Source organism: Tupaia chinensis, unplaced genomic scaffold, assembly GCF_000334495.1.
Source record: "Tupaia chinensis unplaced genomic scaffold, TupChi_1.0 Scaffold000303_1, whole genome shotgun sequence".
NCBI classification, from domain to species: Eukaryota; Metazoa; Chordata; class Mammalia; order Scandentia; family Tupaiidae; genus Tupaia; species Tupaia belangeri.
Window position 1 is genome coordinate 467,622 of NW_006159793.1, and position 14,258 is coordinate 481,879.

Below are 14,258 nucleotides of genomic sequence, written 5' to 3' on the forward strand. Positions count from 1 at the left end.
CACATCTCAACCCCTTCTCCTCCATTCACCTTTTGGGATTTGGGGCACACAAAGCCACGTCTGGTGTGAATCTCAAGTTGCCAGTTCCGGGACTTGAACCATGGTAAGTTATGTGGGAATCCAGTGCCTTGACCAACACACCACCTGCTGGCTTCATGAGACAGATATTTTAATGATTCTCATTCTAAAGAGGTTGAGGGACTTGCCAAAGATGATACAGGGGATATCTTGGCAAATTAGCAGATTTGAAGCCAAGCTCTCTCTGACTCAGCAGCTCCAGGTTACCCTCCTCGAGTTCCTGCTCATTCCTGTGAAGCAGAGGGTCTATAAGACATTGTCTACACATTTCCTGTCAGTGAGTTTTCTCGAGGGTCTGCTTTGTTCCAGACGCTATCCTGGGCGCTAGGGATCCTATAGCAGATGGTCGCAAGCTGTGTTCTCAAAATTTAGCCACTTCCTCCTCCGCTCACCTTAAACAAGGCGCGCACCTCCTGGTCCTCATTCTCCAGCGCCCAGAGCCGCCTCCGGGCAGCTTCCTGCAAGGGTCCATTTACGCATCTCCTGGAGCGGCTCTTCACACAGAAGGAGAGTGTCAGATCTTGAAGAGAATAAAGAAAGAAGAATCAGGCTGGAAATACAAGTAAAAGAAAAGGAATGCCATAAATCCTCAGTATTTCCTCTACATGCTTACCTAAACCCTAAATCAATGTCTTCATTAATTAGAGATTAGAGTGGTCTTCACGGTCCCAATTATCTAACTATCCCTCCACCTCACCCTCCTTAAACTAGCCTCTTCAGTGAGGGAGGGGGGAATACTGAAGCCAGAAAGGTTATGGAATCCAGAAGTGGGTGCACCACGTTGGTCATCTCTATGTACAGGGTTTATTCCTGGCATTGATATGCCGATGCTAAAATGGAACCAACAAGGTCATCTATCACTGTCTGTGAAGAACATGTGAACGTTTCGAATGACTCCAACTTTATCTATATGCAAGGCAATGTGTTTTATGTGTCAAGTGTATAATATCCAACAGACATATATTTTATACATATATTTTATACATTATACATACACATACATTTTCTCTAACTTGTTTCTGATAATGCATTTATTAATACACTAACAAGTGTACTTGGCTAATTATGAAAGTCTAGCTTTTGTTTCTTCAAAATGCATGTTCGTTTAACAAATACTTATTAAGCTTCCTGTAAGACGGAGCTGTTTTAGGAATATACAGCAGAGATCAAGATAGATGTGATCTCTCTTCTCCTGGGATGTGTATTCTACTTGGCAAATAATTAGCTCCATAAACACAGCAGCTTCAGATGGACAAAGGTGTCAAGGAACAAAATGAAATAGGGTCAAGGGACAGTGATGGAGTGGCTGGAGCGTGACTGCACCTCTGAATAATGTGGTCAGGAAAGGCCATACCGAGGAGGTTCATCTTAAAACTGCACTTTGCAATGTGTTTCCTTTAGACAATAAGTATCAACCCCATTAATAATTATCTCACACAATAAACTAAGAGGGCATTGGATTGGGTCATTACTGAGGTCTCTCTTCCAGTCCCAACTGCCCACGACCTTTGTAAATCCCTAAGCCCATTAGAAACAGCCTCTCTCATGCTGGCCTGGGTCCACATGGTAGCCTTGAACTCACACATTTAAAAGGTCCATCTTTCACCTACAACACACCCACCCAAAGGATCTGCCTTGGACATGAACTTCAACTGCAGGTTTGCTCCTCCCTGGCCCAACTTCCCATTTCATCCAGCCCCTCCCTCTTCAGTAAACCCCCGTCCCTCCACCCCTACACACTGGTCTCTGGGAGGAGGTACAGCACAAAGATTATGCCCAAGAAGGACTCACACAGACTTGGGCTCAAGCCGTGACTCTACCTCCAGTAACTAACTGCCACCCTGAACAATAAATCGCTTCTTTATTCTTGACTTTTCGCATTAGGAAAATGGCCGTGATAATACCTGTCCCACAAGGATTTTAAGAGGCTTATCAAATGAGACTACACATAGAAAGCTTTTTGCTCAGTGCCTGGTACTTATTAAAAGTTCGATAAATGCATTAAGCTTTAGCTATTGCTTCTCCCCTCACCTAGGTAGCAATTACTCCTCACCGCTGCCCTTGCTGATCATAACTATTAACTTTGACAGTAACTATTTCACTGATTTCTTTCTACCAAAGCCCATCTCTCCCATCCTTCCAAAACTGATCCAAACTCCCCTTTAGAACCTCTCCATCACAGCCCCTGCTGACCGATAGCCCTTTCTGCATGAGTCTCCTTGCCATGCACGTTATTAAGCCCATGGATGTGGAAGTCAAAAGACCTGGATTTGAATAAGCAAAGTGCTTTTGAAATCCTAACCCGTGAGAACTGATACTTGGAGCAGAACCTCTGGACTCACAGAGGGAGCCTACGGTGCCCTCTGCAATGCCAGAAGGAAGAGTAAGTCAAGTTCACTCGAGTTTCACTGTGAAGTGTGTGGTATCATAGGTTAATCTCCTGAAAGCCAGTCCATCTGATTGATCCTGCCTGCGACTGTTCTGCAGAAAGGACAGGTTGGCAACTAGAGCCATGCCTCCCCTTCTCACTGTGTGGCCTTTCTGGAAATAGCACCATACTGGAAAACACTAGAAGTCTGACAAGCTCAGACTGGGGCCGGCTCGGATTCACCTAGAGATACCCGTTGTTCCTTGGCCCTCATGTGTTGATAAGGCAAAATGCTGACTCCACTGCACTCGTGAAAACAGATGGCAATTCAGGTTTTTTCAGGAACAGCCCAAGCTGACAGACAGATAAGCAGGCTGACAGAATAGCAAAAAATGCAGGGCAAGGTTTTTCTCATTATCAACCAAGCAGTTAGACAGAATTTAAAACTGGGGGAGGGGGGGAACAACCTGGTATGGTATTTATACAATCTCTATTTATATGGTTTATACCCATCAACACATTCAGACTGTAAATCTTTTTTGCAAATCTCTATTTTGTATCCTGGGGAGAGGTATATTTTTAAATGGGCAGTGGAGCTCGCTGGTTATAAACTAGGGCTGGGATTTAAACCTCTGCCTCCTCATGCATTAATTGTGTGATGATGACGTTTCTTCCCTCTCTGGGACTGTGTTTTCCACCTGCTAAGTGAGGGTGTGGGGGAACTCCCCCTAGAGGTGGGTGTGTGAGGATGGGCACATGTGAGGACGGCTCAGCATGTGATTTGCCCTTGAAAATAATCCCTGCTACTGCACAACAGAAACTGGGTCTTCTTCAGGCTTGTCCTCAGAGTTCCGGGTGTGGGGTTCAGTACCGGTGTAGCTTTCTCTGATAACAACTTTCTCTCTACAGGGTTCATGGAGGTCTCTTAAAGAGAATCATAGGAGAGGTGTTTTTGAGAACACCATATTTTTTTTCACATTAATTTCAAAATTGATTCCATCTTGTGAAAATTGCTTCTCAGCACAGCCAATCTCACCCCACACCCTCAGTCCTTCATTCACTTATTTATTTATTTAATGCATATTTAGTCAGAACCTACTGCACACAAGGTACTTGGGTTAGGTAGCTCAGAGAATATAAGCGTGACCTCTGCATGTTCACGCGTTTACTTAGCAAACACTTTCTGAGCACCAACTACATGCAAACAACTCCTTGTGGTATCACGCTGAAACACGGTTACTTTTCAAAATCACCCCTACCCCCAGCACCTTAAAACCTGATTGATAATACCCTTTTCTTAACAGAGCAAATGTGTATGAAGCTCCCAGTACTTGTAAGATTGTGCAGCTCTTCGAGTGCCAGCCTGGGAAGGTTTAAATTAGTCTAGGCAAAGAAAGATTTGTGAGCAAGTGAACGCCACGTTCCAAGGCATGCTCACAAACATGCGTTTGGTGGGGATGCCTGGGGAGGGTCAGAGGGAGGGAGTCTGCGTATGGGAGATGAGGTTGTTACTGCTATAATCTACATGGACGGTGTTTTTTAAAATAGAGTTTGTCAGGAGCCAGCAGGTGGCATAGTGGTTACAGTGCTGGACTGCCACATGCTGACCACAATTCCAGTACCAGACCTGGTGGCAAGAAAATTCACACCAAGCACGTGTGTGTGCATGCACACATGCGCATACACATGTCCAAAATCAGGAGGAGGATAGAGAAGGGAATGAGGCATGGCCATTCCCCCAGGGAGGTGATCTCTCACTTTCCCTCTCATTGTCTTTGTCTGTCTTTCTCCCCTCAGCTGAGCATACACACCCTATGAAAAAGACCTTAAAAAAAAAAAAAAAAGAGTCTGTCTTGGGCCAGTCAACTGGCATGGTATTTGAGGTGGTTGGATCCCACATGGCCAACTACCCAAGCCGAGTCCTGCACCCAGCAGCTTGAAAAACATGCTGGGCACATGTGCATGTGTGCTCAAAAACCCTAGAGGAGAATGCAAGAGAAAGGATTCTAAGTGACCCTCAGGGGTTCTCTCTCTCTCTCTCTCTCTCTCTCTCTCTATCTATCTATCTCTCTTTCTCTCCCTTTCTCTAGCATGCACACCCTTTAGCAAATATAATAGCACTTGTCTTTGGGATTTAGATACCTGGAGTCATGTTCTGTGGCAGGAAACATTTTTCCTTGTATTCAGATGAAGATATACACTCACTTGATATGGTTAGATCCTTGGAAGAAGTTTCTTTACCTGGAGAAAATAAAATTTTAAAGGACCATTACCTTAATTGGATCATTATGCATTGTATTCATCCCCTGAAAAAATCACAATTTGTAACAATTGCAACAATTGTTAATAAAGTTATCAATTTTTAAAATGAACAATCATCTGTGAGAGTGTAAGAGATTGTAGGCAAGTTATAAGCAAGAACAGCAAATTACTATAATGTGACAGGCTTTTCTCCAGGATTGGTGGCATGGAAGAATTATAACTGTTATCATCATCCCCTTATAATTATTTTGTACTCCACCATTATTAAGCACCTGTCAAGCCCACTGAAGCCTAGGTGTCCCCCATTTTATTGAAAAAGTAGGTTCCTGAAGCCAATAGTTGGCATGGTGGTTAAGACACTAGACTCCCACATGGCAAACTCTGGTTCAAGTCCCAGACCCAGCAACTTGCTTTCTCACCTTCCCTTTTTCTCTCTCTGTGTCTCTCTTTGGCAATTTAAATAATAATAATAAAATTAAATCTTTCTTTAAAAAATAGAAGGAAAAGCAGGTTCCCACCCATTGGGCAAACCAAGTTCCATGTCTTAGGATACTGACGGTGCTCAGTATAATTTAATCTATTCAGGTCATTATGGATCTGTCTACAAGGTCAAGGAGCAGATAGCAAGGACTAGAGAAGAGTGAGGGAGAGTTGCCTCATTAGGGAGATGACTGGGACATGTCATATGAACTGTATGATTGTTCCCAGATTGTCCTGTCTGCCTACTAATAGAGTGCTGTCTGGGACCTTTCTCCTCCTGGCTTTCTAAAGAGTTTCTGCCTTTGTAGCTATATACGTGAAGTAAAAAAGGAGATGAAAGATCAGGACACAAGCTGGAGGTGTGGGAGGGGACAGTATTTGATGGCAGAAAGTTGAAAAGAGAGAAGAGAGTGTAGCTGTAAAATAAGAGGAAGGAGATATACAAGAATAGAGGATTGCTATAGAATAGAGGCTTCCTTCATTGTATCCCCAAATTACAGCAAAGTCACCCAAGTCCCTGACACAACAGTTCTGGTTATTGGACTCCATCCTTTTGACCATAAAACTGCTCAAAGACTGTAACACAGGGTCAGAATATTATATACGCATTACGTGGTTCTGGAAAGAAAGTTTAGGAATCTTGGCTCGGCCACTATTTGCAAGTCACTCATTTAATCCTCTCAGTAAAACTGTGGGTCAGAGTCAAGCAGGCCTACCAAGTTTTGCATTCTGCCCTATGCTTTCAATAACACAGTTCAACAAAGCAACCAGAATGGAGCGGCCATGCTCACTGCTGCTAAATGCTGAAGCTAATTCCTTGTCTTGCTGTGAGAGCCTTTGTCTCCATTCTGTGCCTCTGCAAGGGGCTGCTGACACCCAAGTGGAGGGCCTTCCATTTCTTCATAGTGGAAGGATAGCAGAGCTTGGGGTGATGTAATGGGAGAGGGGAAAATGAAATGGGTTTCAGCTTGAATAGGCAGCAGGGACCCATGTGAGCTTGCAGAGCTTCATCCAGGAAATCTTGTTAGGTGTTCCATGCTGAAAGCTAAGCAGCTTAGCTGGAAAGCTGGCAATAATGAGCTATGGTTGAACAGGGTCATTTTATAGTTCTGTCCCGAGGAACCAAAACCAAGTACAATGATGAAAAACAACAACAACAAAAATAAAGCAAAAAAAAAAAAAAAAAGGAAAAAAAAAAAAGAAAAAAAAAAAAAAAAAAAGGAAAAAAAAAAAAGAAAAAAAAAAAAAAAAAAAGGAAAAAAAAAAAAGAAAAAAAAAAAAAAAAAAAGGAAAAAAAAAAAAGAAAGAAAGAAAAGAAAAGAAAACGGAAAAGGGGGGAAAAGAAAAAGAAAAGGCACTGGCTTGGGAATTATGATACATGAGAATGAGCACAAATCTAATTCTGCCACAAGGTAGCTAAATGACCTTGAACAAGACATTTTGCCTGTCTACATTTCCTACAAATGAATGATTGATCTAAATTGGCTGCCTATTTGAACTGTCCAAGTTGTTTTTAAAAATATCAAAACTCAGACTTCATCCCCACAAATTCTGATTTTTGTTGTCCATAGTGCAGCCATAAGTATTTCTTTTAATCTCCCCAAGTGACTCCAATTTGAGTCAGTGTGGAGAACCCCATGGCTAAATGGGTGCATCTAGCAAACTTTACTGTGTGTAAATCACCTAGGGCCATTGATAAAATGCAGACTCAGCTTCAGTGGTTGAAAACTGAGATCTGCAATTCTTTTCCTTTTTAAAATTAAAGTTTGTTTATTATTTTCTTCTGCGAAAGACACAGAGACAAGCACAGAAAGACAGAACCCTTCCCCCCCTCCAACAGCAAGATCCCCCATCTCCCAGCCCACAGCATGGACATGCTTCACGGTTTTTTGTGCACATAGCAAGAACTCAGAAGGTCCTGGGACACAAAGCTAGGCCCTTTGCCATATGGTCCAGTTGTGTTACCACTGTGCCCCATCTGGCTTTGAGGTCTGCGTATTTTATTTTTAATTTCTTTTTTCTTTTTTCTTTTTTTTTTTTTGAGAGAGAGAGAGAGAGATTTTTTTCTATATAGTGCATGAGCTTGCCAGAGATACATAGAGAGACAGAAAGAGAAAAATCACCCCACAGTGAGGATGGCCATACCACAATCCCTTCTCCTCCATTCTCCTCTCGGCATCTTGGGCAAAAACGCACACACACCATGTGTGAGTTTTAAGCCGCTGGGTGTCCAGGACTCGAACCGTGGTCAACATGAGAGCCCGGCAACATAACTATTACGCCATCTGCTAGTCCCCAGAGGTCTGCATTTTTAATATTCTCCCTGGTTCTGCTCTAATCCTGGGCCCACACTTGGAGTGGCAGCCTACCTTAGGATAAAGTTTGATTATAGGTTAAAAAAAAAAGCCATGAACAGCTTTTATCAGAAGGAGGAGCACACACTGAATTTTTAATTTGGATGTTGGAATATTTTACATAATCCAGATGCTGGGGTTTACTTTGCAACTTGGAAGATCTATAGCCCAGAGCCCTCATTCTCATAGGGCATCAATCAGCTGGAGCTAAGTGGTTGCTACTCCTCTGCAGCGCAGTTATTCTCCAGCCACCATGTCCCCACCCGGTCCAGTCACTCATTCACCCCTGACCCCAGCAAACTTGAGAGCGTGTCCCTATTGAGGGGCTCCAGGAGAAGAGACAATGGCCTGATGGTGAGGGTATGTGAGAGGAGTCTGCCTTGAATAAGGAAAATCCAGGTGGTGAATTTGGCTTGGGGAGAGGGTGCCCAGCTCTCAAAGGACATATGAGGTTTAGGACAGAAAAATCAGTGTTTCAAATGATTAATGGCCTACCTCTATCAGAATTACCTACGTGCTTTTTTAAAAAAGAGTCTGTAAAAATATAAACTTCTAGAAAATATAGAAGAATATATCTATAAAACTTGAGGTTGCCAGTGATGTTTCTAAACAGAATGAAATGAAGTACTCCTCTCAAAAGAAAGAATGCATAAATTGTAATATATTAAAATTAAGAACTTCTGTTAATCAAAAGATGCAACTAAGGGACCAGCAGTTAGCGTAATGGACTGTGTCGCTGGACTCCCATGTAGTCGACCGTGGTCTGAGTCCTGGACCCGGGGGGCACGTGTGTGTGTGTGCCCAGGATCCCAGGAGGAGAATGGAGAAGGGATTGTGGCGTGGCCATCCCCCCCGGGGGATGATTTCTCGCTTTCTGTCTCTCTGTCTCTATCTCTCTGGTGAGCATACATGCCCTATAGCAAAAACCTCTCCAAAAAAAAAAGACAAAAAAACAATAAGATGCAACTAAGATCTTGACAAGCAAGGAATAGAGTGGAAGGATATACTGACAATACGCGGAGTCATCAAAGAACTTGAATGTAAAATTTATAAAGCATGCTAAAAATATCTTTAAGATAGAGTTAGACAACCCACTAGAAAATGAGTGGTGGGCTTGAATAGGCGTTTTACCAAAGACAATATCCAAACAGCCAAAAACCATATAAAAAATTGCTCAACCTCATCAGGGAAGTCAAAATTAAAACCGAAATGGAGCACTACTACACATACTGACTAAAATGAAAAAGACAGTTAAAGCCAAGTGTTTGGAAGACTACAGAGCAACTTGAATGCTGGTATATTACAAGGGTGAGAATAACCATGAAAATTTTCTCTTTGGAAAATTGACAGTGTCAATTCGAGTTGAAAACATGTATATACACTCAGACTCAGTATTTCATTCCTACATATATATCTAAAAGAACATATACATATGTTCACTAAAAGACATCTACCAAAATATTCACAGCAGCTCTATTCATAACAGTCAAAACCAGGTAACAACTCAAACGCTATCTGCACCAGAATGGATAAGTGCATGATGGCATATATCATTAAATTCAATATATTAATGAGAATGAGTGAATGAAGACTACATGAAACAACAAAGACAGGTATATTCACCTTATGAAAATTCGTCATGCTATACACATGATTTTAGGCATCATTTTGTATAAATGGAAAAGTTAAGTAAACAGCTGAATTTTAAAATATCCCTGTAGCACTTCTCTACCTACTCTACCTCAGAATATCTGAGAGTGGAGTCTAAAGACGTGCATCTTTTGTTAGCACTTTGGTTATTTCTGATATCCTCCACAGTACTGAGAATCCTCAAGCCAATTCTCATGAGGCCTCTGGACCCAAGAGTCAGAAGGGCATCTCCTTGAGAAACAATAAGGAAGCTGGAAAATTGGAGTGAGTTGTTCATTAGAAAGAACAGGTAGTAGGTATACAGGGGAGACTTGAGCAAAGATCTCCTAAAAGGGCTGGGCCCTGAGATCCCCTTCTGTTGAGGAAAATAAATGGAACTTGAAAATCAATAAGAGCGGAATTAAAAGTAAATTACCTCTCTAAGCTGCTTGGAATGCAAGCTCCATTTGGTCCAAGTCTAGCCCAAAGACTTTAGACTTTGGTGACAGTAACTAAGTCACATAGACCATAAATCAGGGTTGTAAGATTCCCCAAACTCCCAGTTAAAGGAAAGATTGGTAGGATATTCTGCAGAATGAAATGGTTGGCTGCAAGTTCAAAGACTACCAGTCAAGAAAACCCATGCAATGATCATGCCCTCTCGAATCAATCATTGAGCTGATCATGCACCTTAAACCCTTACCCTTAGTTTTGCCTGTAAAATGCATGCAGGTAACTCCTGGGAAAGACTGGGCCTTTTCACCTTTAGCTGCGTGGTCTCCTTGCTTTGCACATGACAATAAAGCCATACCTCCCTTTCACACCTCATGCCTACAGTTTGGTTTGTAGTGCTAAGGTGGACAAACTTGGTTTGAATTCAGTAACACAGGTATTTATTTAGAGCTCTTTTACACACGGAGTTAAAGTAGTTATAGTTCAACATGGAGGAATTTGAATACTTGAGCTGGGCCTTGATAAACAACCAGAGACAAGTCAAAGTAACAAAACAAAACCGGAATGAAGAACCTTAGGATTCTAATGCATATGATTTTTCTTAATAACTGAAGCAAAATAAACCAAAAGGCCAATAGTGGGTTTTGCTGAGTTATTTTTAACCGTCTTTTCTTTACTTTTGTCTACTTTTCAAATATTCTTTAATGACCATGCATTTATTTTCTAATACTGAGGCAGAAGAAGATGAAGTCAGGAACAAGCAGCAATCAGACAGTCCTGGACTTGAACTCTGCCTCCACCATTAGCCACATGACCCACATGAACCCAGTCTACAGAGTTCACATGAGCCTGACTGCATCCCTGTCTTCAAAAGTGGAAAGTGGGCACATGATTCAAACACAAGCCAATTAGGTTATGCTATGCTATGACTATCTGGCCAAAATTAAGCCAATGAGAGTTAGTCCTAAGGCCATCATTACTCTTTTTAGCTTGTTTTGTTTGGTTGGTTTATTTTTGTTTTTTTGTTTTGGTTTTGGTTTTTGGTTTTTGGTTTTTGCTATAGGGCACATGAACTTGCCAGAGAGAGACAGAGAGGGAAAGTGAGAAACACCTCCCCCTACCCGGGGTAGGGGCGGTGGATGCTCACATCAAAATCCCTTTTCCTCCGTTCTCTTCTTGGGATTTTGGGTACCCATGCATATGATTTTCCAGTTCTGGGACTCAAACATGGCCAGCTACATGGGAGTCCAGTGCCTTTACCACCATGCCACAAGTCTTCTACTAGCTTCTCATCATTACTCTTAAGGAAGAGAATATTTCTTTCCACTGCACTTGAAGTTGTAAATACAATAGCCTAGAGCTTTGGGGTCCAGAACAGGGAAAAATCCTGCCTGGGATTGAGACCATTCCAATATAAATAGTTTAGAAAACATAAATTCTGGATAACATCATGTAAATATCTTAATTCAGTCATATCAGAAGGAAAAGTAAAACTCTGGACTTTTATTTATGAATCAATAAATTACTTTTGATATAACCTAATTTCATCATGATTATCATTATTAATTGGAAAGAGTTACCAACACTCCAAAAGAAAATTGATGTTTACTTTAAAACTGCCGGACTGGCTTCCAAAGTAACTCTTCCATTTTGTATTATCATCAGCAATGTATAAGGGTTCTAGTTGCTCCACATCCTCACCAATACTTGATATTATCCACTTTGTAACAAGCCATTCTAATAGGTATGTGGGTTTATCTCATTGTTTCAATATGTATTTCCTTAATGACTAATGATGCTATGTACTTGTCTGTGTATTTATTTGCCTTCCATATATTTTCCATATGTAAATATCTGTACAAATATTTTGCATTATTTATACCCTCATTATTGACTTTTAAGACATTTTTTCTTTATCTATGTTCTAGATACAAGTATCAGATATGTGCTTCATAAATATTATTTCCCAGTCTGTGGTTTGCTTTTTTTTTTTGGCAGATACATACAGATAAGGAGGAAAGCAGGATTACCAGTAAAGAGATCAACAGGATGGGAAGTAAGGTTTGTATGCACATGAGATGGTGGAAGCTGAAGACACAGGTGGTCCTGGGGCTAACATTAATAAGTATGGAAGGATCAGAACAGAGGAGGACCTCAAGGAAGACAGAGGTATTAAAAATGAATACAATAAGCAATGGGGAGCTATGGAACATTCTTGAGCATGGGAGCAGCATAATAAAAATAAAAACTGTACTTGGGGTGACATCAGAAGGACACGGAGAGGAAGCCCAAGAAGCAAGGAGCGCAGCTGAAGACTTGCTAAGGAAACCCAGGAAGTGAAGATATGAACGGTGACCCTGACAGTAAGAAGTGAAGAAACAGAGTGGAAGATGCTGTATTTTAAAGTAAGAAAGGAGAAAGCACCTGGCACACTGATTATGAGGTATAAAAGATGGGGAAGAGGAACCAGCAGATGGTGTAATGGTTACATCGCTGGACTCCCACATAGTCGACCGCAGCTCCAAGTCCTGGACCTCGGGGGCTTAAAATTCATGTTAGGCGTGTGTGCATGTGTGCCCAAAATCCTGAGAGGAGAATGGAAGAAAAGGGGTTGTGGCATGGTCATCCTTTGGGGGGGGTGATTTCTCGCTTTCTGTTCTCTTTCTTTCTCTGTCTCTCCAGCAAGCGCATATGACCTACAGCAAATGTCTCTCTTTAAAAAAAAAAAAAAAGAAAAGAAAAAAAAGATGGGTGAAAAGCAATAATTACAGAAAATAAATGTTGGAAAATGATTTAAGAGAACACTTAGTTCCACTCCTAATTTTACTGACAAACTAAGACCCAGAGAGGAAGAGTAATTGTACCTAAGTCACACAGCAAGCTAGTAAGTGAGTCAAAGACCATACACATTATTGGGTATAGACTTTGTGATTTCCACTACAATAACATGACCTAAGAATTCCAAGGTCTAAACTCTCAGGAGGAAAACATCTCCCATACAGCAATTTTAGGGACATGAGAATTCACTCTCATTTCTCCTCCGGCAGCCTCTTTTTGGTCCCACCCACCCATAGTCATTCCCAAGTTTAAGAAGAAAATTAAACAGTAAACATTTCCCTGTATGCTTTTTTTTTTTCCTCCACTTACATCATTTTTTTCTTCTTTGACCCAGCAAGCATACCATCAGCAGCTTTTATGATGTAAATTCACATTCTTCTTGTTGGGACAAATATTGAATTAGAACTATAGCTACATCTATCCACATAAATATATCTCAGATCATAACATCGAGAAAAAAGAATATAAAAGCAAAGGAGCAAAATACGAGTTACATAATGATATCATTTGACGATTTTTATATTAATTATGGACATACAAGTGTGTAGGATAAGCACAAAACTAGTGAATCCATAAAAGTGATTAACATTGTAGAGAGAAAGTGGGAAAATGATTGAAAGAACTATCCAGGGGACCCTATTGTATCTGTTATATTTTATTTCTTCCAAAGCTAATAGGGCAAAGATTGAAAGAGCTATCCAGGGGACCCTGTTGTATCTGTAATATTTTATTTCTTCCAAAGCTAATAGGGCATAAAGTAGAAATTTATTTAAGCTACAGGGCAGGCTTCTAGTTCTAATAGTCTCTATTATCAGTATGTTCAAAATGCCCCACAAGTCTTCTAAAATTCGAAAATGTAGCATCGTTTACTATTTTCTGCACTCACTCAATTCCCTATTATTACACTAATGATTCACCTTCACCGAAAAGGTTGAAAGTTACGCACACACAGCATCCATATGGGTAAATGTGTCTCTCTCACATCTGTTCAAGGGTGGAAGCCTGCCAGATTTCCTCAAAAGGGTGTAGAAGATAAGGGAGAAATGCTAAAAGCTGTTAGACCAATGAACTTTGCCATGACTTTCTCTGTGATCCTGAGCGAGCAACTGCAGTTTATCGAATAATGGCCAGCAACTCAAAGGGTAGGAGAAGTCAGAGATGTGGGCAATTGGCCCAAAACCCATCCTCTTACCATGTACAAACAGGAGATTTCTGGGTGCAAGTGAGAAACACAAGGGCAAAAGCAAACAGCGCAGGCAGAGTGCACATCGACAACGCGGCACGCCTGTGGTCAGAGCGCCAGCGTTCAGCATTGTGTCTCATGAGCCTTCTCCTTTCTTGCCTCCCCACCCCCGAGGACTCACGGCTTGGTCCTCGCTGTTAATTTCTACTTAAAAAGACACAATGGCAGGAGCAGCCAAACAAACAAGATCACAGTCTGGTCCAGGAACAAGAACAGGGTTGTAGGAGTGGCCCATATTGGCTAGCTATGGAAGAGCCTATAATTATTGAGGCAGTATCAGAAGACAGACCTTGTGAGCAAGCCATGAGTGAATTACCCAATTTAATCCTCACAAAAATTCCATGTGATAGGTGCGGCCATTTAATCCAGTTTACAGCAGGAAAACTGAGGTTCAAAGAACGTCAGAGATTTGGTTAAGGTCACACAGCTGTTAAGTCACTCCAGGATGTGTCCCTTACTTTGTTCCGTTTCTCTAGGACAAATAGGGGGATTTCGAAAGGGGATGTTCATGTCAATGGGCTCAGACCCACAACACCCATATCAGTCTCTGTAG

General features: G+C 41.4%; 1 protein-coding gene across 2 annotated transcripts in view; it reads right to left on the bottom strand.

The window, feature by feature from the left end:
* The window catches only part of SH3TC2 (SH3 domain and tetratricopeptide repeats 2), a 68,826-nt gene that overhangs the window by 52,300 nt on the left and 2,268 nt on the right, over positions 1 to 14,258 (bottom strand). The window contains exons 1-3 of one of the 2 annotated variants that reach the window (XM_006150858.2): positions 9,875 to 10,013; positions 4,589 to 4,687; positions 471 to 598 (exon numbers count right to left, since the gene is read on the bottom strand). In XM_006150858.2, coding sequence (XP_006150920.1) covers positions 471 to 598; positions 4,589 to 4,687; positions 9,875 to 9,980 — 333 coding nt within the window. In that variant the 5' untranslated portion in view covers positions 9,981 to 10,013. Of the gene's footprint in view, positions 1 to 470; positions 599 to 4,588; positions 4,688 to 9,874; positions 10,014 to 14,258 lie in introns of those variants that run through there. The other variant, XM_014588736.2, reaches the window with a different exon arrangement.